This window comes from Schistocerca gregaria, chromosome 6, assembly GCF_023897955.1.
Source record: "Schistocerca gregaria isolate iqSchGreg1 chromosome 6, iqSchGreg1.2, whole genome shotgun sequence".
NCBI lineage: Eukaryota > Metazoa > Arthropoda > Insecta > Orthoptera > Acrididae > Schistocerca > Schistocerca gregaria.
Window position 1 is genome coordinate 270,539,344 of NC_064925.1, and position 23,658 is coordinate 270,563,001.

Below are 23,658 nucleotides of genomic sequence, written 5' to 3' on the forward strand. Positions count from 1 at the left end.
ACAATTAATCCACACAATTGACAGGTAGATAGGAACAAAGATTTACAGTACAGTTACGGTTAATAACAAAGGAAGGTTAATAACAAGGGAAAAGTGGGCAGAACTTCCACCTAACTGCATCATCATTTGAGAAGTATGATGGTTAAGTAAATTAACTGCAATATATAGTTAAAAAGTAATTAGATAACATAATTTGGATCTTTCTAAATGTTATTTTAAATTCTTTTATGTAAACATGAAAAAAGTTTTGCTGCACCCCAGTTCCCAGAACATCTGAAGGTAGATATTGTATCACAGACGCAGTCCATTTCACTGTTCAGAGATGTCACTAAACCCGCCCAAAGATTGTGAAACAACCTTGCACGAGCAGCGCCTATTAGATGGAGGGGGTCCGACAGCTGATCAGTTCCAGTCATTCCACCAGGAAGAAGGTACACAGCTTGTGATCTCTGTAGTTGTCATGCCTAGACGGTCAATGCCGCTGTTCCATCACATCCACGTTGTTACTCTGTGCCAGGAAGGGCTCTCAACATGGGAAGTGTCCAGGCGTCTCGGAGTGAACCAAAGCGAAGTTATTCAGATATTGAGGAGTTACAGAGAGACGGGAACTGTCGATGACATGCCTCGCTCAGGCCGCCCAAGAGCTACTACTGCTGTGGATGACAGCTCCTTACGGATTATGGCTCGGAGGAACCCTGACAGCAGCGCCACTATGTTGAATAATACTTTTCGCGCAGCCACTGGAGGTCGTGTTACGACTCAAATTGTGCGCAATACGCTGCATAATTCGCAGCTTTACTTCCGACGTCCATGGCGAGGTCCATCTTTGCAACCACGACACCATGCTGCACGGTAGAGATGGGCCCAACAACAAGCCGAATGGACTGCTCAGGATTGAAATCACGTTCTCCTGACCGATGAATGTCACATATGCCTTCAACCAAACATGTTTGGAGATAACCTGGTCAGGCTGAACGCCTTAGACATACTGTCTAGTGAATGCAGCTAGGTGGAGGTTCCCTGTTGTTTTGGGTTGCATTATGTAGGGCCGAAGTACGCCGCTGGAGGTCATGGAAGGCACCGTAACGGCTGTACGATAAGTGATTCCATCCTCCGACCGATAGCGCAACCGTATCGGCAGGATATTCGCGAGAAATTTAAAAAGTTAGTTACAGCGCAGGCTAGACAACGACGTTGAATGCTGTAAAGAACATCGTATCATTTAAGTGGATAATTTGATGGCCGTGTTTGCAGCACTTAGCTAACCAGGATAAAGTGAGAAGCATTCTGACGTGACTCTTACAGAGACACGCAAAGTACTAATATCACTGATATTAAAAAAACACCTATCTTCGGATACTTAAAACATTACAAATCACTGTGAACTTATTTACTGGTAAATGGTCATCTTGTTGTGGTTTTTAGCCCAAAGACAGGTTTGATGCAACTCTGCATGCTTCTCTATCCTGTCCAAACCTATTCATCTCCCTGTACGTCTCCCTCTATACAATTTTTATCGTCCATGATCTCTTCCAATACTAAATTGATGATCCCTTGATGCCCCAGAACGTTTCCTACGAACCGACGCCTTCTTATAGCCAAGTTCTACCACAAAGTTCTCTTCGCCCCAATTATGTTCAGTACCTCCTCATTAGCTGCGTGATCTCCCCATCTAATCTTCAGAATTATTGTGTAGCACCATATTTCGACATCTGGTATTCTCTTATCTTCTAAACTGTTTATGGTCCTTGTTTCTCTTGCACACTTTGCTACACTACATACAAATACTTTCAGGAAAGATTTTCTGGCCCATAAATCTATACACTATGATACAAATTTCTCTTCTTCAGAAACGCTTTCCTTGCTGTGGCCAGTCTACACTTGAAAACGCTTTAAATGTAATGCTATATTGCCAGAAGATGTTACGTTCGTTGAATAGTTAATACGAGCAACAGTAAGGAAACTAAACATTACCTTTGTCATTTCGTAATGCGTTAAAAACTCATAATCATGTGCGAAAGGCTGTATCAGGTGTGGTGTTAGAGACAGTCGATGTGTAATAATAAACTCTGGTGTATTTCTTAACAAACAACTCAATACATGAGAAATCAGCTACCCATAATTTTTTTCTTTTGCAGGTCGTCAATGTGTCTTACTCATTTTTCGCAATTCTACGAAATTTCAAGAATGAAGAGGAGTAGCGCACTTCTGATTGGATCACTGCTTTCACACTTTCTTCGGTTACAGAAGTAGATTACATTAGTAATTGTAAGGAACGGTATATTTTTTTTCTGAAATCGTCACTTGCGTAATTTAATACCGTAAATTAGTATAGCGGCAGAGAGAAATTCCTTAAACGTGCATGCGAACGGCGTGCCCAATATGAAAAATAGTCTGGACCAGATACAGCCATAAGCAGTACTACTCAATTCATAAAATGTACTTTTGTCTGAGCAGAGGATTTATGAATAAGTTGAGTGAAAATGTACTAGACGTAGCTTCCTTCAACCAATAAAGTAGATTTTTGGCCTCTATCATCCGACTTATTTTACCTATCACTGTAACTAACACATTTGTCAACCTAAGGAGTAGCGATTTGTCAGATTCGTATGACTAATAACTCAACATACCATTCGTTGAGAGCGATTTCTCATCACAGGAAAAGAATTTTTTTAAGCTAATGTTCGAGAAATTGCGTCACTCAGTACGGACCCTGTTAGGAACAAGAAGACTTTCATATCCCCACCGAATGTGACGACTGGTCGTTGTTCTGTTAGAATATGGCTTCGAGAACTGCGTAAAGATAGGCTTTTATTGGAGCTTAAACCCTCTTAGGTGCGGCAGATGTAGCATAAAGTGCTCTAGTAACATAGACATGATGTTCGGATCTACGTGCATACAGTGTTGTATATCTGACTGATCACCACTATAACGTCGAAACCGGATGCGGTTATTACTGTACTACAGGATAAAGCGTTATTCGTCAGAATACACTTGATTATGCTGGTCAACACGCAAACAGTAACCTATTCGGGTCAACTGCAGTTTGAGGTGCGTATGGAGAATAGAATACGATTCAATGATATATCTAGACCTTCGACGTTGAATATCCAATCTCATAGGGGAAGATTTTATAGGACACAGGTAAAGATCGTCTTTGTAATCTTTATCACTTTCTGCGGATGCACTGTTGTACACATCTCTCTGAATTTAAGTCAGTCTCTTACAAATTCCAATTAAATATGGATGTATGTATTCTTAAATACACTCGCATTAGTATACGTGTGTGAGAGGTTTGCTGTGCTTGGTACCATTACTTTTCTCTAACTGTAGAATTCATGGGCCCTACTGGTTCCTAGTGTTCCCGTCACTTCCTGCAGATGCACTGTTGTACACATCTCTCGGTCTACACGCACTTTTAATCTGCCAGGAAGTTTCATATCAGCATACACTCTGCTGCAGACTGAAAATTTCGTTCTCAGTTTTTATGCATGTTGGTACAGTTCAATGTGAGCATCGTTTGTAGCTCCACTTTTCGCCACACGTTGATAGGCAGATAGGCTTTATGTCCTCTAACGTATCGTAGATACACCGTCTCAAATCTATCAGATTTCGAACTTTCTTTCTGTAAATAATCTCGTTGATAAAATTCCACGCACTGTAATCCAGCGGAGAAACTTCGGGAGACTGAGTGGGCCACGCAGTGGGACCACTCTTTCCGATCCAACACTCAAGAAACGTCTCATGGAGAAATGTGGTAACGTCCCCAAGACAGTGCGGTGGGGCACCATCTTGCTGGAAAAAGACGGTAGGGGGCGTATGTGGAACTGCGTATTTCACCAACATGTCGAAATAGGTGTACCTCGTCACTGTAGACTCCGCAAAAATGGACGAATCACAGCATCCTTATGTAATCCCAACCACACTTTAATTTTTGGTTGTCCGTTTCGTACTCAGTCGCTTCTCCTGGATTCTCACCTCTCCACATTCGATAGTTGGTTAAAAGTACCAAAGACGTGGAATGTAGATTCATCGCTCAACAGCTGTGCTTTGAGGTAATCTATACGACGCAACATTCCAACAGCAAGACCACATCACCTGCAGTGATCCTCAGGCTTATTGTGGTGCAGAAATAGGATTAAGAACGCAACCACAGACATTTATGCACAATTTCGCGCACCGTCCAACTGGGACCGACCAGGGCTACCAGCGTGACAAATGGATTTACGTGGACTTCTAGGGAATGCTTCACCCACACATTGTACAGTCTCTCCATTCACATGCATCTGATAATCTTTTCCAGTATTTGAAATCAAAGTTACTGTTTCTCAGAAAGATCTGGCCCATTGGAAAATGGATTTACGTAAGAGAAGACCGACGTTCTCTTCTCTTCTCGCATGCCTCTGAACGCGTGTTACAGATTTTAACTTTGTTAAACATAGCACGCCCTGCACTTTTCTTTATTACATCCACATGACTGTCAGGAGTACATCTGAGGCCAAATAAACATTTACGCACATACAATGCAGTGCTATTCATGAAATGGCACGAATCACATCTTGAAGAGCGTCTCTATAGATTGTGTATTTACCCATTGACATGAATCGTCAAATTATTTCGTTATAAGTATTTATGTCTATATGCCTCTATCTTGCGTGCATTATACATTACTGAGTGAGGTGGCGCAGTGGTTAGCACACTGGACTCGCATTCGTGAGGACGACGGTTCAAACCCGCGTCCGGCGATCCTGATTTAGGTTGCCTATGATTTCTCTAAATCGCTTCAGCAAATGTCTGGATGGTTCCTGTGAAAGAGCACGGCCGACTTCCTTCGACATTCTGCCTTAATCCTCTGTTTCAATGCCATCATCATCCCGGATTGTCTGGATATACTGTTTCGAGTCACTTACTGATTTAACGTAAGACCAGAACTTCCATATCATCATGGATCATAATTATATGAGAAAACGAAAGCCAGAAAATTAGATCGCAACCTTTAAAATCGTTGCTACGTCACAGCAGCGTAGGACTGTTTTTCCATTACACAGTTTATCCTCATTGCTAATATTATTAATGCACTTGATAATAAGTATCCTATATTCGAAAAGAGTATTGACACTGTTTTACTGTAATTCTAACGAATAGACCCTGAACGAAGCAACTGTTGGCGTGTCATTTCTTTGAGCATTTCTGTCTAAAAAGAAGCTGCGAAGTCCCTGAGAAGTAGTAAAAAATATTAACAGAATTTCATTAATCGGGACAGTTTTCAGTTTAATGAAATTCATCTGGCGGACTTAGCAACGAATGTATGGTCCACTGGAAAACTATACCGTAACAATAGCCTATACCCCACTTGACGAGCCACATATGACTGCTGGTTGGTCATACATTTGTGCTGTTCGTTTATTTGCACAGTTCTCCAATAGTGATTTATCTATGACGTTAAGTGCAAAAGAATGGTCATTATGCTAGACGATTCCTTCAAATTGTAATTTACGTTCATAACACTTTTAAATGTAAAGTCTAACAGCCGACGACGGTACGTCGAAACTAGTAGCAGCAGTATCAAGTGTTATGCAGGAGAAACTTTTGGTGCCATATAAAAGGCGGTTTCATACAACGATAGAAATACCTCAATTCGTACGTAAGGCTGATGACACTAGGATACGATTTCTCTGGACGTCACAGTTTTCTAGTTATTCAATGTCATTTGAAGGTCATTTGTTTACATTTTTCTTTACCAAATTAGTCTACAAAACCCTAGTTGGCATATCTCTAATCTTAATTATTAAAGGACTTACGTCAGGTGCAGATACAGATAATCAGCTCCATATCAAAAACATGGCACGACCTACGAAAGTCTTTGTTTGCCTTCTCGCCAACATGGGAAGCTCGATTAGGAATCAGATTACGGGAATCAAAACTCTTCAACGCAGCAGCAACTGGAGACGTACCGCCTGCCCTTACAATAGCTACTCCCAACCGGCCATCACCAGTACTAGGAGTATCATTATTACTAATACCAAAATCAAATACACGTACTACAAAAGTAAAAGCTTTGAGGTTAAAAGAAGCTGACTCGACTGAAGGTGGGAAATGAGTAGCAGTTACTGGTTCTCACATGAGTAACATATTCCAGTCACAATCATAAAAACAGTTTTAATTACTTTTTTAAAGGAGCCACTTGGGGTCAGGTACTGAGCTACATAGGTTGCCGGATGAGACACGAACTCCTGAAAGAGGTTCATGATTTGCAGCCCGTTTCCGACGGCTACGTGAGGCCGACCAGCACGGATCATAGTAAATCCTTTTTAGTTTCAGTAAATCCCAAGACGCCGGACGTCGAATGCTAACAACTGCCGTCGCACAAACATTTTATCGTTATCTTACAGTGATGTTGCACATCCTCTGATAAATATCAAGCAAATGTGTTCTATTCAATTTTTCTTTCGGTAATACAAAGGTATACTTAGTATTTATACATGTCTCTACCACTAATAATTTCATTTCAGGCCAGTTCACTCAGTGGCTTGCAGTCATGATTTACTTGCGCTAAAGGCATTTGCCTAGAGTTTAAACTAAAACAAATTAACTTACACCTGAGTCACGATTAATGACATTAATGCGAGGTAAAACTCGTTTAGTGATCAAACAATGTCAGAATAGACAGGTTCTGGTGCAGGTGAAAGTGGAAAATAAGTGACAGTTACTGGTACGGTCTCGAAGGGTATCACATAAAGTCTCTACCAATAATTGTCACACGAGTAACTTCTCCAGCTTCCAATGTGCTCGCATGGCCACTTTTTTCTTTCAGCAGTACTGAGTTCAGCCAAATCAATTTTATATTCATATATCGTCCTGCTTTTTATGTTAATAAATAATCACTCATCATATCCTAAGCTTGGAATTTATTTTATTCGTTGGCTTCCCCAATACTAGCAAGTTCAAAGTTTGAACGGAATCTGTCGAACCGCAAGTTCTAAAAGAACAAACGACAAGAGGAAATGAAACCACCTGGCAGATTAAAACTGTGTGCCTGACCGAGACTCGAACTCGGGATATTGCCTTCAGCGGGCAAGTGCTCTACAGCGGAAGGCAAAAGTCCGAGTTCGAGTCTCGGTCAGGCACACAGTTTTAATCTGCCAGGAGGTTCCTTATCAGATCACACTCCGCTGCAGAGTGAAAATCTCATTCTGGAGACAAGAAGAAATATTTAAACCATATGTACGATTTCATGATAGTCGTGGATTTGACAGTGTACGAATGTGGGGCTAAGAATGTTACCAGTGCTTCTCAGAAGGCAGCCCGTTAGAGTTAGGTCAAAATGTTTCACTGCCTCTGTACAAGGACATGAACATGTACAACGGTGCATCAGTAGATTTAAGTGGTACAAATAGTCAACAAATGAAAGTACAGTACCAATGGGTCGGGCTGGCTGAGGTAGGCCAATAGATTAGTCATTTACACAAATCAGCCTCTTAGTTGCTTCTGATTTTCATACAGAACAATTATACTCTTGTGTGACACTCAATGCGAGATGTAACAGACAGTAATGGCTGTTACATGGTGCATCATTTACCCAGTCACCCTTTAGTACAGCAAATCTATCGTGCAGTGCACAACTACAGTTCTAACTTAAATCGAGAGGCTTCAAACATCAATCCTACACAATATGTACTTTCCAAGGAGAGAAAGTCTCAAGGGTCGTGCTACTTCAATCTTATGACAGAATTCCTTGCGTTGGCACTCATCAAAGCAGTCGCGAAACTCACTGCTGTCGTAACTGTGGCCATCTGACAGTTGGAATGAACCAACGCCACAAGCAGCGATAAAGTATCTCTAATACTAACGTTTGTTTTTAATGGTTTTTCTACTTAATTAACGACATAGTTTTTTACATTCTTTCGTTCCAAGCATTAGTAAATCATCGCAAGGTATACATGATAGTGAAATAAATCTAAAAACAGTCGAATATCATTGACTCAAAGCGAAAAGTTACAACCTATTCATGAAGAAATGTTTTCACATATGTTTATAATTCAGTGGCAGCTAGTTACCTAAAGGGGAGGCTGTGGCAATGGAGCACTTTGAACACCAAATACACTGGCAAAGGAGAGAGAGCTGATTACTTTGTAACGCACGATATAAACATATCGCTCGCTCATGTCAGTACAGCGTCTAATCGTAATATAACCAAACCATGCACACATAATGAGGTATTACTTTGCGGAATTAAAGGAATTAAGATGAATTGCAACTCTGTGTGCACAAAAAGTAGTAGGCAAACTGATACTTTCAGGAGGACAGATTGTGATGCCTTTCGATAGTATCTGTGCATTTTGATGTATTGACGATCACTTGTACAGGAACTTCATTCTTCCTTCCTTCATATTTGCATATTTTTCAATCACTCTTTTATTACAGTCAGGAATTCCTAAAACAATGTCTCGTTCAACAGACATCACTGCAAGTGCTGTTACTTTTTCTTGATCCATAGTTTCCGTAAGAAGATTTCAATGCGTTTGCGTGATGAAACAGAAATTTCTGCTCCTCATGCGGTCTTTGGAATTGTAAGTCATCATTGAGTAATCCAGCAGGCTCAAAGCTCCACACATACTTTTGAACTCCTCTCTTTCATGGGTCACTGAGGGCTCCGTTCGTAGTTTCTCTGCTTCCAAAAAAGAATAGCATTCACAGCAACTCTGACAGAAGTTGCTGTAAAACTGGTAGAAAGCGGGTGCACCTAGGCGGCCAGTGAACTTGAATAATTTTTTCGTTCATTAACTTACAACATCACATAGTCCTTTTGTCTCCCGTAGTAGATTGCACACTCCTCCATCTTCAGTTGTCCTTCTTTCGTGATTCAGATGCATATCTGTTGATTTTCCTATACACTCTGTAAAGGAACTGAAAATATTGTGATTTAATCGCACAGGTGTTGAAAAATTGTTCCAGTGACACACCAGAGAAATATCTGGTAAACTTTTTATCTTTGAGAGACATAGGAACAATTTCGCCCTTCGTTTTTTATTTCTTGTATGAACGACAACCTTTTTGTTCTGATGGGCTGGTGGGATGTCGTACTGTCTAATTACTAGTGTGTGTGTGTGGTAAATGAATGAGTTAAAAGACGCAAGATGTGTTTTATATTATTTTCATCGCACAACAAGCCTTATTCCCATGCCTATGGAGTATTTATGTTAAACAGAGAAGGCGAATTTTAGATGGAACCGAAGATCTTCAAAACGGCGCTGCTCAACAATAGAGGTAGGTGATTGTGCTCTCTACTTTCCTTTCGTGGCCGCTAAAATTACTTCCGATTCGTTTTGCCGAGACATTCAGAACCTGCAATCTTCTTTTTCTTATAAAAATACTAGTCCGATGCAAGAGAAATACTCTTAGATTTAAATAATTGCCATTCTTTTACCCAGGCCACGGGGAATGATAGAACGTACGTGCCTCTACTCTGAATGTACGTTCGCAATCTCCGAGTGTGTTACGACGAAATTATTTCACAATGAAAATTTCTCATCAGACCGCAACCACTCGCACGCGAATGTACGTACCCTCTGAATGTATCTAGTCAGTCACGCGCGTTGTTCAAAAGCTTTACTTTTAATATTCAGTGGATTACATTTCCGAAATTAATTTTTGTTTATGCTGCAAATCGTACTTCACGCGAAGTATTTATTACGTAAGTTTCAGGCTCAATTTAATAAAAAAAAAAGATTCCGAATAATAGAAATAAAGAATAACAATCAAACAAATCAAACCTAAATAAACAGAAAGAGGGAACGTTACAATGGCGACCGTGACAGGACATGATCATAATTTCGGTAAAAATCAGTAGAATTGTTAGTTGAAATATTTAAGCTTTTTTTCTTGCCAGCCATTATTGCCACTACAACATATTGTTTCTGTTGCATGTCATGCGAGCTACTTACCAGAAACGAAAAACCACATGGAAATTACTAATTTTCGGAAAAAAGTTTTGGACCATTTAATGTTAATTCTTCTCACTACAAAACCGTCAGAAAACACACGTAAGGTAAGAACAACAACACTAATCCGCTTTAGTTGAAAGTAAATGTGGGACAGTTTTTTTTTCATCTTTTCGACACCCACTGCGTAGAACGCATAAATTCCTTTTTCCAAATTCTTTTCCATTTCTTTTTAGTTTACGTAAAAATTGCATTAGTTCATTTTCTATATGTAAATGCATCACAAGATGGCGGACAATTTTTATTGATTGAGCGCGAAAAAAGTAAGAGTCATTTATCAGTCTTCTGTTTTGCCAGAGACATATTTTACTACGTGAATTTTCACGGACGAGTGCAAAGCCATCTGTGATTTATTTACGTGTAGTACGAGCTGTAGTGATAGTGAAGTTCGGCTGCACGCTGTTTTGTGTTGTGAATCGGCATGGTGAAACTCAGATCTCAGACAAAAACCATGGATAGTTCGTCAGATGAGGAATCAATAGTCCAACCCTTACAAAACTTTGAGGCCGAAAGTACTGCGAATACCGAAAACACAGTCGCAGCGACCGGCAGTGCTCAGTCGCAGGCGACGGGCGACAATATGTCGACTACAGAAACAAATACGAATACTGACAATACACAAGACCCAGTAGAAACAGACCTTATATGCATGTTTAGAGAGATGCAGACAAATTTAATGTCGCAGTTTACAGCTCAAGTTGTAGAAAATGTTGCGTCACAACTGCAAGCTCACACAGAAAATGTTGCAGCTCAGATAGGTACTGTTAACACACGAGTAGAAAATGTTGCAGCACAAATGCAAGCTCACACAGAAAATGTTGCAGCTCAGATAGGTACTGTTAACACACGAGTAGAAAATGTTGCAGCACAAATGCAAGCTCACACAGACAATGTCACAGCGCAGATAAACGCTGTCACTACCCAGATAGCCAGTGTAACGACACAAATGGACAAAATAGACAATGACGTGAAGAACCTGACCGACATGCAAAATAATCTGACGACTCAACTGACCCAGTTAAAAAGAGAGGTAGCAGATCTAGTGATAGAGGTAGTACGCGAAGATTTAAATTACATGAGCCAAGACATTGATAACTTAAAGTCCACAGTTAAGGATATGCCAGAACAGATCCGTACCTTAACCGAAAATTTTGAAGCTATGAGTTTTCAACAGACCGAGCTTAGTGTCAAAATGAAGGAGGCTGTAGACCAAGTTGATGACATGACGAAACAACAAAAACAGCAGTTTGACGAATTTTAGAGGAAAAAGACAAACATATCAACCATACATTAGAAACAGAACTGAAAAAAGCAATAACTAACACTGTAGAATAGGTGTACACTACCCAAAACACATCTGTAACTAAACTTCAAACTGATCTAGTTCAGTTACAAAAGACTCTGACGCAGGACTTACCTGACTGGAAAAAACATGTAGACGAGCAACTAAAGAGTAAACACCATACACAGAACGAAAGAGAACAACATTCAGAAGAGGAATTTGATGACAGATGCACAGGTAAGAGTGACGACGCAGAAAACAGTTATCTTTATCCCGATGTACCCATGTTTTCACCAAACCAAGGTCGTTACGGTAATCAACATTACCGCGACGAACGAGAGAGACACCAGACAACCGAACCAACTTTGTCGGATGTTCTGTTAGAGGAAAGCCTTATAAAACACAGGCAGTTTCAAGTGTTTATCCCAGAAAAAAATCCGTCCACCCGGTAATTTTTATAAAGTCATTTAAGAATGTGTTGCCTAAGACCTGGTCTGAAAAGCAAAAAATACAGTATGTAACTGGATATATTCAAGGGGATGGTGCCCTATGGGCAATGGAAATGTCGGAAAATTGTCAGACATTAGAACAATTTGAAGCTGCATTTTTATCTAAGTATTGGTCCCATGGTGTACAAGAGAGATTGAGAAAAGCTCTGTTTAACCCGGAGCCATACAATCCAGAATTTGGATCACTCCGGAAGTATTTTGAAAAATACTTAAACAAAACGCGATTCTGGGACGAGCCCGTCACACACACAGACGTACTGCGCATCCTGAAGGCAAAATTACCGATCAGTATCAGAGAAAAATTAGTACAAGTACCAGAGAGCAATCTCGAATATTTCCTATCTGTATTAGATTCTATCGATTTAATTAATGAGGATGCTAGGCAAAATCAAGCCTACCAAAACAATTTTCGTGGCAGCGGTAGCAACCAGCTTATACAGCGCCAGCCGCATTACGGCGTCAACAATGTAGCGTGCGCGGCTGAATCGCGACCGGCTTTTGTCGATCGCGCCCCTACAGCACAGATGCCAGGCCCGAGTTCGGGAGGAAATTACAACTGCTACAATCAGACCTGCCATCCGCAATACAATAGAAAAAGAAAAAACGGGGATAGGAATTTTTTCTGGTTATTCCGGAGACCGAAAACGTAACTGGTACAGAAATGGCAATAGGAACCAGTGGGGAAATAGTTATAATAATTTCCAGCCTGAATTTAGCCGCGACCACACGGGAGATCATCAAAGTAGGCAGTGGCAATATCCTGCTAACAGCCAAGCCTATCAATCAGAAACGCTAGGTGACACTATTCCGCTAAACTCAGGGCAAAACCACGACAGAAATACTCAACTAAGGAGCAACACGTCAGGGGTAAACATAATTGAAGTCGCAAACGAAACACAAACAGATATGAACCGTGGAGCGTTAAACTAAACATGGCCTCATTATACTCCCCAGTGTTGGCCATAGGTTGTCGTGGGGGCGATCCATGCTGTCATGAAAGTAAATTGCTCAGGTACCAAGATGAAACGGATATGCGTGATTTATTGACCAAGGAGGAAGAACCACAGTCATGTGAAGGTGATAGTATAGTACAAGCTAATTTACAGGCCGTAGTAGGAAAAGTACCTACGCATATCCTTGTAGATACTGGTGCAAAAATTAGTGTGATATCCAAGGCACTATTTAAAGAGATTAATATCTACACGACTTTACCGACCTATCCAGTACAAAATTGTAGGATATTAGGAGCCATAGGCGGTAAATCCAAGTTAATTAAAATGCAAACCATGGTCGAAGTGCAGATTGAAGACATTGTTTTTCAGTCAATTTTTCTAGTTGTAGAAGGGTTGACAGAACGGTGCATTTTCGGCATGGACTTCTTAAGGGAAAAGTGTGCTAAAATTGACTTGGAATCTGGAAAGTGTCATTTATATATTAACGGAAAGAAGTGTAGTGTGGATTTAATAAAAGTCAAGAGTAGGAACGACAAAGCTTGTCGAAATATACACATCCAAATCCTAAAGGTCAATACTTCACGAAATAGCGACTCGAGTGAACTGTGGTATCAGCAGGTAGAGCAGTATGAAATTGAACAGAAAATATCTGAATGCTCGGAAATCTCACAACAACAGAAGGGTGATCTTAGAAGTGTATTGTTACGCTATGCTCGTGTGTTTGATAAAAGACCCGGGGTCATTAGGACGTATCAGTATAGCATGGATCTCCGGCCCCACGACACTTTCTGTAAGAATACCTATTCTATACCTTGGTCACAAAGAGAGGCAGTGGCTCAAGAAATAAAGAAAATGCTCTCGTGGAATATCATAGAGACTTCATTATCGCCTTATTGCAGTCCACTATTAGCGGTCAAGAAAGCCGACAATTCGGTGGGACTCGTTCTCGACGCAAGGGAAATTAATAAGATTATAGTTCCAGTAACCACCCGAGCTGAAAACCTGGAAGAACAGCTGCAGCGTTTTCATGGGGTGCAATTTTTAACTAGTGTAGACCTCCGTAGTTCATATTGGCAAATCCCACTATCACCTGATAGTAGGAAGTATACAGCATTCATATTTGCAGGTAGGTCCTACCAGTATTGTGTTCTACCGTTCGGATTGAACGTTAGTGCCGGCGTTTTCATAACTGCGCTCGACACTGTTTTAGGACCTGACCTTCTTGACAAACTCACAGTTTATATAGATGACATATTAATAGCAACACCTACATGGGATGAACATATAGAGCTTTTGGAAAGAATGTTACAAAGGTTTTCAGCGGCAGGTGTCACAGCAAACCTTAGCAAATCAAAATTTGTGAGAAAAGACATAAAATTTCTCGGTCACATAATTTCGCCGGCAGGGATAAGACCCGACCCAGAAAAACTGTTAGCCATAAAAAACTTACCCGCGCCGTGCACAAAACGACAGCTAAAGGCATTTGTGGGATTGTGTTCTTTCTTTCGCAGGTTCGTGCCGAACCAATTGCTCAATAGACCTGCATTATTGGGCCTCTTAAAGAAGGACAAACAGTGGATCTGGACGCCTCAATGCCAGACCGAGTTTGAAAAAATAAAACATGCTTTGGTTAATTCTAAAATACTAGAACATCCTGACATGAGCAAAGATTTCTGTATAGCGGCGGATGCTTCATTTTCGGGACTAGGAGCCTGTCTATTTCAGCTGGACATAGGCGCTAGCTCCGACAATGTTAAGATAATTAGTTTTGCTAGCCATACTCTGTCAGAATGCGAGCGCAGGTATTCCACAACAGAATTGGAAGCCCTTTCTATTTTGTGGGCTATTAAAAAATTCCACTATTATCTATTTGGCAAACATATACGAATCTACAGCGACCATCAGGCATTAAGTTTTTTACTCACTTGTAGGTTGCTACACAATCGCCTTGCGCGGTGGACGTTATTTTTGCAGTCTTATGATTTTGAAATTATATATGTGAATGGCAAGGATAACGTAATCGCCGACGCACTGTCAAGATTACCACAAGGACTACCTGAGTTCGAAGAATTGGTAGGAGAGAACACAGAATTTAAAGTTATGCCCATCAAGGACACAAAATTCAGGAAATATTTTTTGGATATGTGCAATAATATGGCCAAATTACAGGAAGAAGATGACCGGTGGAGAAAAGTTAGATTCCAGTTAAACAATAACCCCCCTTTACCCATAAGACAACATTACAAATTACACAAGGATGTATTATTTTACAGGAAGAACATGTACAGCGATACATGGTGCGTTTGTGTGCCCGAAGCATATGAGAAAAGTTTAATTTGGCATACTCACTACGCTTGGAGACACTACGGTGCCCGCAAGTGCTATAAGAAATTAAATATGTACTGTTACTTTCCCAATATGCTTCGACGCACACAACAAATTTTGAAAACTTGTATTATTTGTCAGAAGGTTAAGCCTGTCAATCTGAACTGCGAGACAGAGTTGCATCCTATTTTACCAAAAAACCCACTAGAGCTAGTATGCGTAGATGCTATGGGTCCTTTACCCTCTGCCAGGGGAGGTGTAAAATATATTATTGGAGTATATGATGTATTTTCAAAGTATGTGAAATTATATGCCACGAAAACAACTGCAGCCAAGCCTATTATCAGACGTATGCTAAACGACTACTTCCCGTCTGTTGGGAAACCACAGGCGATCTTAACAGATAACGCAACCAATTTTACGTGCCATGCTTGGAAAAAATTTCTGAAAGAACAACAGGTTAAACAAATACTGATATCCCGGTATAGCCCGCAATCAAACCCTATTGAAAGAATATTCCGTGAATTGAATAGGTTTATGAGGACATACGTAGCCAACAAGCAGTCTAAATGGATTGAATACTTAAACGTTTTTGAACAGGTGGTAAACAATCTCCCAATATACGACACTGCAGTTACGCCGTCAGAACTAATATGCAATAAGAAAGAAAATAATGAACGGGTAAACCCTATCCCGTCTTTTCCTAGACAACCCGTCGACCTAAATGAAAAAATAAGGCAAGTATTAATCTCTATCACACAACAGGCCCAATGCCGAAAGAAGCATTATGATAAACGGCTACATGGTGTTACCAGATTTACAATCAGAGAAAAGGTGTTACTCAAAACTCACGTGAAATCTTCCTTGCTAGCTAAGAAAAACGCTAAGTGGCAAATGAAATATACTGGTCCGTACGTAATCGCACATATTCCGCACGACGGTTGTTATTTACTTGCATACCCTCACAGTGGTAAGATCAAAGGGTTGTATGCACACAGAGACTTAAGAAAATTCTACTATAATTAAGTATCATAAGTCATATCTAATAATGCACAAGTATAAAATAAGTTACTGTAAAAAAAGGAACGAGCACGATTAGGATAAAGAAAATACATCTTATGCAGCTAAGTGAATCAGAGCATTTCACTATTTCTGTTTACATTTGTCAGTGAACGTGGACGCAAGACACAGGTAAGCTAGGACATACACGTCAGTTGGTGACTAGCGATGTTTAACACGAAGTGTACTTGTAAGTTTTGACGGAATGTTTTTTGTTTGGTCACAGTGGTATTTTAGTTTTAAGTTTATGTACGGAGGTATCTGGAGCGAACAATTGGCACAGACCTCACAGCAAAATACATGTAAGTTATTTATTCTTTTTTTTTTTGCCACTTGTGTATCAAGGCAGTAAGGTACAGGGTAAGTTACAAAGAAAAATATTGGACTCCCTAAGGTACAAAGGTTAAATTTGTGACGCAAGTACACGATAGGTTGCTGAGAAAGTATTTTGTGTCTTTGACGTATCCACACCACGAGTTTTTATCTATAAATATATCGCACAAAACACGACCTTAAATTTTTTTTGTATGCTGCAATTATAAAAAAGGATTCCTAACTGCTAATGAAAGTGTAGGGTACTATATATACCATACGCACAGTAACTTGATCTAAGGAAAGTGCACCTAAAGATAGGATACATGAATAACAACTTGTGTGATCTTACTGTCATACAGATAATTTTTTTTAACTTTATATACATGTTTGAATGCAAGTACGATGTTGAGATACAATCTGTGAATGTTAACTGAAGCAAACATGACACCGTCCCTTAAAAAAAAAATAAAGGAGTATGTATAAGGTAAGTTACAGGTAGCCAACTAGCCGAAAAAATGAGGTAACACCGAAACAAACACAATTATTTACAGGTGGCGCTCGGCGAGATACTGCGAGACTTCAATCGGTGGGGAAAAGTCATGAAGTTACATTAATGTCACTATGACTGACAATTGACGTAATAAAACATTACCAAGATCACTGAGAAACACACTACGTGATACCCAGTAACGCCAAAGAATTTTAATAATCTATTTTTTTTAGTATGAAAATACGAAGGATGTACGCTGACTTTAGAGGGATGCAGTACATTGATTTTTTGTATGTGTTTATAATATTTTGACCAATCTGAGCGGAAGATATTTGATGGAAGGAGAAGAAGTAACACAAAATTGAACACAAAAAAAAAATAAACACCATATACGCGAGCACAGACTTTAGAGGCAGTAGCGCACAGCAGCCAAGCTTCATTATTAATCTGTTGTTTGTACTACCTAGCAATTTATGTATAGTGATTTATTTATGTCTGTTTACTCATTTCCTATTATTATTTTATTCCTTTATGTTTATGATGTGTGTGTACCATGCGTTGTTACAAACTTGGGTGACGAAAGGATGAAAGAATCCCCCCTCCCACATAGTAACTCGCGGGTAGAGAATGAACAAACTTTGCCTCATTTGGAGACAACTTCTAAAAGCACTTATATTGCGTTCATGTCCTAGTATTGTTATTTCAATACATAAGTGCATCAGTAGCATGACATAGAGTAAAAAAGTGCTGTTGTTCTCAAACGTGTTCTCCTATGCTCTATGAGATGTCAGACAGTGTCACGATCGCGAAATATAGTATTAGAGGCACGTACTTTCTGAGAACACAATCACCTACCAATTTATGTAATAAAAATGTTATGAGCAAAAAGGTACGCCGACAAGGTTCAGTAAAAAATCGCTGGAACAAATAACGAACTTGGGGATTTATCATAAAAGACAAGCTAGTGATATCGTGAGCTACAGTTTGGTTTCTGAATGGACAGGACAGTGTGACAATGTTATTCAGTGTCAGTGACCTGTGAGCTATATGCAAATAGACAAGTGAAAATACGTTTCATATCACGAACCTTTTCCTTCGAGGTAAAAGAGACATAGTGAATCGACGAAGACTGCGGCGGTACAAATGTTTGTGCACTACATAGGACAGTGTGCCGTTGCTAGCCAAATAGTGAAGTGCAGTACTTACCTTTGTGCAGTGGACTTCGAGGCACCGAGTGGTCCCTTCCCACAGCCAAGGTGTACAGCAAGTGGAAACAAGTGCGGTTGGTTTTTTTTGCAAACTCTGCGAACACTGCACGAGACACTGAAAAGTTTGGACCGAGACGCGCGGCATCGCTTTACGGCGGTGGGCCCGCGCAACTGCCGAGTTCCACACGGCGCGCAGCGCGCCACCAAACTGATTGTTGGGAGTGCAGTTATGTGCATATGACACATTATTGGCTAACGGCATAACATGGAAGGACAATTTAAATGCAAAGCAAAATCTACGTTTAAATGGACACCCAACGAAGTGCCAAGACATGTAGAAACACAGATTCCTGAAACCCGAAATAAAGTCTGACTACCCCAGCTCATGATTCACGCCCCACGTTACCTTTGAACAACGCCTATGTTTATATGTATATATATGTATTAGTATTAAGTTAGACTAAGTATTAATCCATGTGAATTTTTGTTTGTTACATGTTTATATTACCCATGACGAGACAATATCAAAATACGGAAAGGATGTCACTAAGCAGATCTTGGCGTAGAAGAGAGAAGCAGTGGAAAGCAGAACCAACTCTAAGCAAGAGCTAATGCCTCTTGCTGCCCCAGACACGACTATTAATCCACAATCTAGATCCGAACACTCTAATAAATATGTGACTTTCCTGAAAATTTTTTTTAATAAAAAAAAAAGACTTAGGAATTATGAATTTTATGAGCAGCAACTGTAAAAGAAGACTATTTATATAGCGATAGACTATGTATAAAACAATGTAATACCTTTGTATAATGCGATGTACCAAGAAATAATAAAATAATTTTGTGTATACAATACAAAAAAAAGAGAGAAGAAAGAAGGTAATAGGAGGATGTAACAATTATCCAAATGTGATGATTTTGTGTCAAGGACGATGTAATAATTTTGTGTCAAGGACGATGTAATAATTTTGTGTGTATAGTATGTAAGTTTATGTGTGTCTTACATGTGTTCTGTGTATCCTTATATAAATGTTTTGTCCTCATTGTCATGTGTCAAAACTGGCATCAAAACCATGTTTGTAGAATGAAGTGATCGGGAGAGAGACACTGACAGTGCAATCCCATTACGTGTGAATAACAGTCAAGGACTACCAGTGTGCAAAGTGTTTGGGCTCATTGCCCGCAAAATTGACATTTCTTCAGACAATTCGCCCAAGGGGGCGATGTAAAGGAACTGAAAATATTGTGATTTAATCACAGAGGTGCTGAAAAATTGTTCCAGTGACACACCAGAGAAATATCTGGTAAACTTTTTATCTTTGAGAGATATAGGAACAATTTCGCCCTTCGTTTTTTATTTCTTGTATGAAAGACTACCTTCTTGTTCTGATGGGCTGGTGGGATGTCGTACTGTCTAATTACTAGTGTGTGTGTGTGTGGTAAATGAATGAGTTAAAAGACGCAAGATGTGTTTTATATTATTTTCATCGCACAACAAGCCTTATTCCCATGCCTATGGAGTATTTATGTTAAACAGAGAAGGCGAGTTTTAGATGGAACCGAAGATCTTCAAAACGGCGCTGCTCAACAATAGAGGTAGGTGATTGTGCTCTCTACTTTCCTTTCGTGGCCGCTAAAATTACTTCCGATTCGTTTTGCCGAGACATTCAGAACCTGCAATCTTCTTTTTCTTATAAAAATACTAGTCCGATGCAAAAGAAATACTCTTAGATTTAAATAATTGCCATTCTTTTACCCAGGCCACGGGGAATGATAGAACGTACGTGCCTCTACTCTGAATGTACGTTCGCAATCTCCGAGTTTGTTACGACGAAATTATTTCACAATGAAAATTTCTCATCAGACCGCAACTACTCGCACGCGAATGTACGTACCCTCTGAATGTATCTAGTCAGTCACGCACGTTGTTCAAAAGCTTTACTTTTAATATTCAGTGGATTACATTTCCGAAATTAATTTTTGTTTATGCTGCAAATTGTACTTCACGCGAAGTATTTATTACGTAAGTTTCAGGCTCAATTTAATAAAAAAAAAAAAAGATTCCGAATAATAGAAATAAAGAATAACAGTCAAACAAATCAAACCTAAATAAACAGAAAGAGGGAACGTTACAACTCCTTGTAGGACTTTTGTTACTTCATGCTCCGAAGCTGTCAGCTGAGCTAGCTCATACGGTGGGTCAATATCCTCCTATTGTAGCCAGTTATAAAAAATATCTATATCTATATCTACATTTATACTCCGCTAGCCACCCAACGGTGTATGGCGGAGGACACTTCACATGCCACTGTCATTACCCCCCTTTTCAGTTCCAGACGCGTATGGTTCACGGGAAGAACGACTATCTAAAGGCTTCCGTGCGCGCTCGACTCTTTCTAATTTTACATTCGTAATCTACTCGGGAGGTATAAGTAGGGGGAAGCAATATATTCGATACCTCATCCAGAAACACACCCACTCGAAACCTGGCGAGCAAGCTACACCGCGATGCAGAGCGCCTCTCTTGCAGAGTCTGCCACTTGAGTTTGCTAAACATCTCCGTAACGCTATCACGCTTACCAAATAACCCTGTGACGAATCGCGTCGCTCTTCTTTGGATCTTCTCTATCTCCTCCGTCAACCCGATCTAGAACGGACCCCACACTGATGAGCAATACTCAAGTATAGGTCGAATGAGTGTTTTGTAAGCCACCTCTTTGTTGATGGACTACATTTTCTAAGGACTCTCCCAATGAATCTCAACCTGGTACCCGCCTTACCAGCAATTAACTTTATATGATCATTCCACTCCAAATAGTTCCTCACGCATACTCCCAGATATTTTACAGAAGTAACTGCTACCAGTGTTTGTTCCGCTATCATGTAATCATACAATAAAGGATCCTTCTTTCTATGTATTCGCAATACGTTACATTTGTTTATGTTAAGGGTCAGTTGACACTCCCTGCACCAAGTGCCTATCCGCTGCAGATCTTCCTGCATTTCGCTACAATTTTCTAATGCTTCTGCTTCTCTGTATTCTACAGCATCATCCGCGAAAAGCCGCATGGAACTTCCGACACTGTCTACTAGGTCGTTTATATATATTGTGAAAAGCAATGGTCCCATAACACTCTCCTGTGGCACGCCAGAGGTTACTTTATCGTCTGTAGACATCTCTCCATTGATAACAACATGCTGTGTTCTGTTTGCTAAAAACTCTTCAATCCAGCCACACAGCTGGTCTGATATTCCATAGGCTCTTACTTTGTATATCAGGTGACAGTACGGAACTGTATCGAACGCCTTCCGGAAGTCAAGCAAAATAGCATCTACCTGGGAGTCTGAATCTAATATTTTCTGGGTCTCATGAACAAATAAGGCAAGTTGGGTCTCACACGACCGCTGTTTCCGGAATCCATGTTGATTACTACAGAGTAGATTCTGGGTTTCCAAAAACAACATGATTCTCGAGCAAAAAACATGTTCTAAATTCTACAACAGATCGACGTCAGAGATATAGGTCTATAGTTTTGCGCATCTGCTCGACGACCCTTCTTCAAGACTGGGACTACCTGTGCTCTTTTCCAATCATTTGGAACCTTCTGTACCTCTAGAGACTTGCGGTACGCGGCTGTTAGAAGGGGGGCAAGTTCTTTCGCGTACGCTGTGTAGAATCGCATTGGTATCCCGTCAGGTCCAGTGGACTTTCCTCTGTGAGTAATTCCAGTTGCTTTTCTATTCCTTGGACACTTATTTCGATGTAAGGTATCTTTTTGTTTGTGCGAGGATTTAGAGAAGGAATTGCAGTGCCGTCTTCCTCTGCGAAACAACTTTGGAAAAGGTGTTTAGTATTTCAGCTTTACGCGTGTCATCCTCTGTTCCAATGCCATCATCATCCCGGAGTGTCTGGATATGCTGTTTCGAGCCACTTACTGATTTAATGTAAGACCAGAACTTCCATATCATCATGGATCATAATTATATGAGAAAACGAAAGCCAGATAATTACATCTCATCCTTTAAAATCGTTGCTAAGTCACAGCAGCGTAGGACTGTGTTTCCATTACACAGTTTTTCCCCATTACTAATATTATTAATGCACTTGATAATAAGTATCCTATATTCGAAAAGAGTATTAACACTGTTTTACTGTAATTCTAACGAATGGACCCTGAACGAAGCAATTGTTGGCGTGTCATTTCTATGAGCATTTCTGTCTAAAAAGAAGCTGTGAAGTCCCTGAAGAGTAGTAAAAAATATTTACACAATTTCATTAATCCTGACAGCTTTCAGTGTAATGAAATTCAGCTGGCGGTCTTAGCAACGAATGTATGGTCCACTGGAAAACTATACCGTAACAATTGCCTACACCCCACTTGACGAGCTACATATGACTGCTGGTTGGTCATACATTTGTGCTATTCGTTTATTTGGACAGTTCTCCAATAGTGATTTATCTATGACGTCAAGTGCTAAAGAATGGTAATTATGCTTTTCTGGTTTTATGAAGTACCAAAATCTTTCATTTGGTCTTCCATTATTGATGTACTTGTTCTATAACTATTTGGAAAAAGCAAGTAATATCTCGGCTTACGTCAACTATTATAGCCAAAAACTTCACGTCTTTAATGTCCTTCCTAATTTCCTCTCGGCATTCATGAAGCAGGCGCTGGAGGAGTTCATTCTGAATAGTTTTAGAGGTCCCTTTGGAAACGCTTAATTTCTCTATAGGGAGTCTAGTTCTAGATTAAAATTATTCTAGGTACAAAAACATTCATGATCTGTAGATTATTCACTCTCATAATGCTTTCTGAGGGCAATTTCCAATGCACCACCGAAACGTATACTATTAATAGCCAGATTTAGTATTTACCTGTTTCTGTAACTTTTTGTTTGTGTTATGTGATGGATCTTCAGATTCCACCGACTAATTGGGTAGCTACATTTACATTGTCTAGAAGTGTTGGATTGAAAATGTTATCCACGAGGACCCAAGAAAGTTCGTGTTTTCTAATCACACATGCAAGTGTTGAATGTCACACACTCCGTGTTAAGGCCACAAAAGCTTTCCTCCAAATAATAAGGAAGGGAAACGAAATGTTTTTCAAATGACAGCTACACAGACGATTATGCTTGCTGTACAGTTCCAAGTTAGCTGTTCTGCTTAACTGACGACTTTTCGTTTTAACTGTCTGCATAATTGCCAAAGTAGTAGTTGACCTATCTAGCTTCTTGATTTCTAATTTTTCTTTAACGTTTCTTAAATTCAAGGTTTCAGAGAGCAAAGAAATTACCTGATACGTACTTCATATACTCATTTGTTACAGAGACTGAAAATTCGCTACAGCACACTCTCAAATAACGGACATAATGCAGCCACACATGAACCACTAAGGAAGTGCGAGAATCCCGCTTAGTTCGAACATCTGACAGTTTCGGTTTTCTTTGGATGAGTTCTGACACTGTTTTTACTCGACAGGAAACACCAAAGTCAGCTCTAGGAGCCGTAGGCG

At 40.0% G+C, this 23,658-nt stretch overlaps 1 protein-coding gene across 1 annotated transcript in view; it reads left to right on the plus strand.

The window, feature by feature from the left end:
* LOC126278833 (odorant receptor Or2-like) overlaps positions 1–2,218 on the plus strand; it is a 34,139-nt gene extending 31,921 nt beyond the window's left edge. Inside the window, exon 6 of the mRNA XM_049979109.1 lies at positions 2,139–2,218. Within this exon, the coding sequence (XP_049835066.1) occupies positions 2,139–2,201 (63 nt within the window). The 3' untranslated portion in view covers positions 2,202–2,218. The remainder of the gene's footprint in view (positions 1–2,138) is intronic.
* Positions 2,219–23,658: the final 21,440 nt, after the last annotated feature.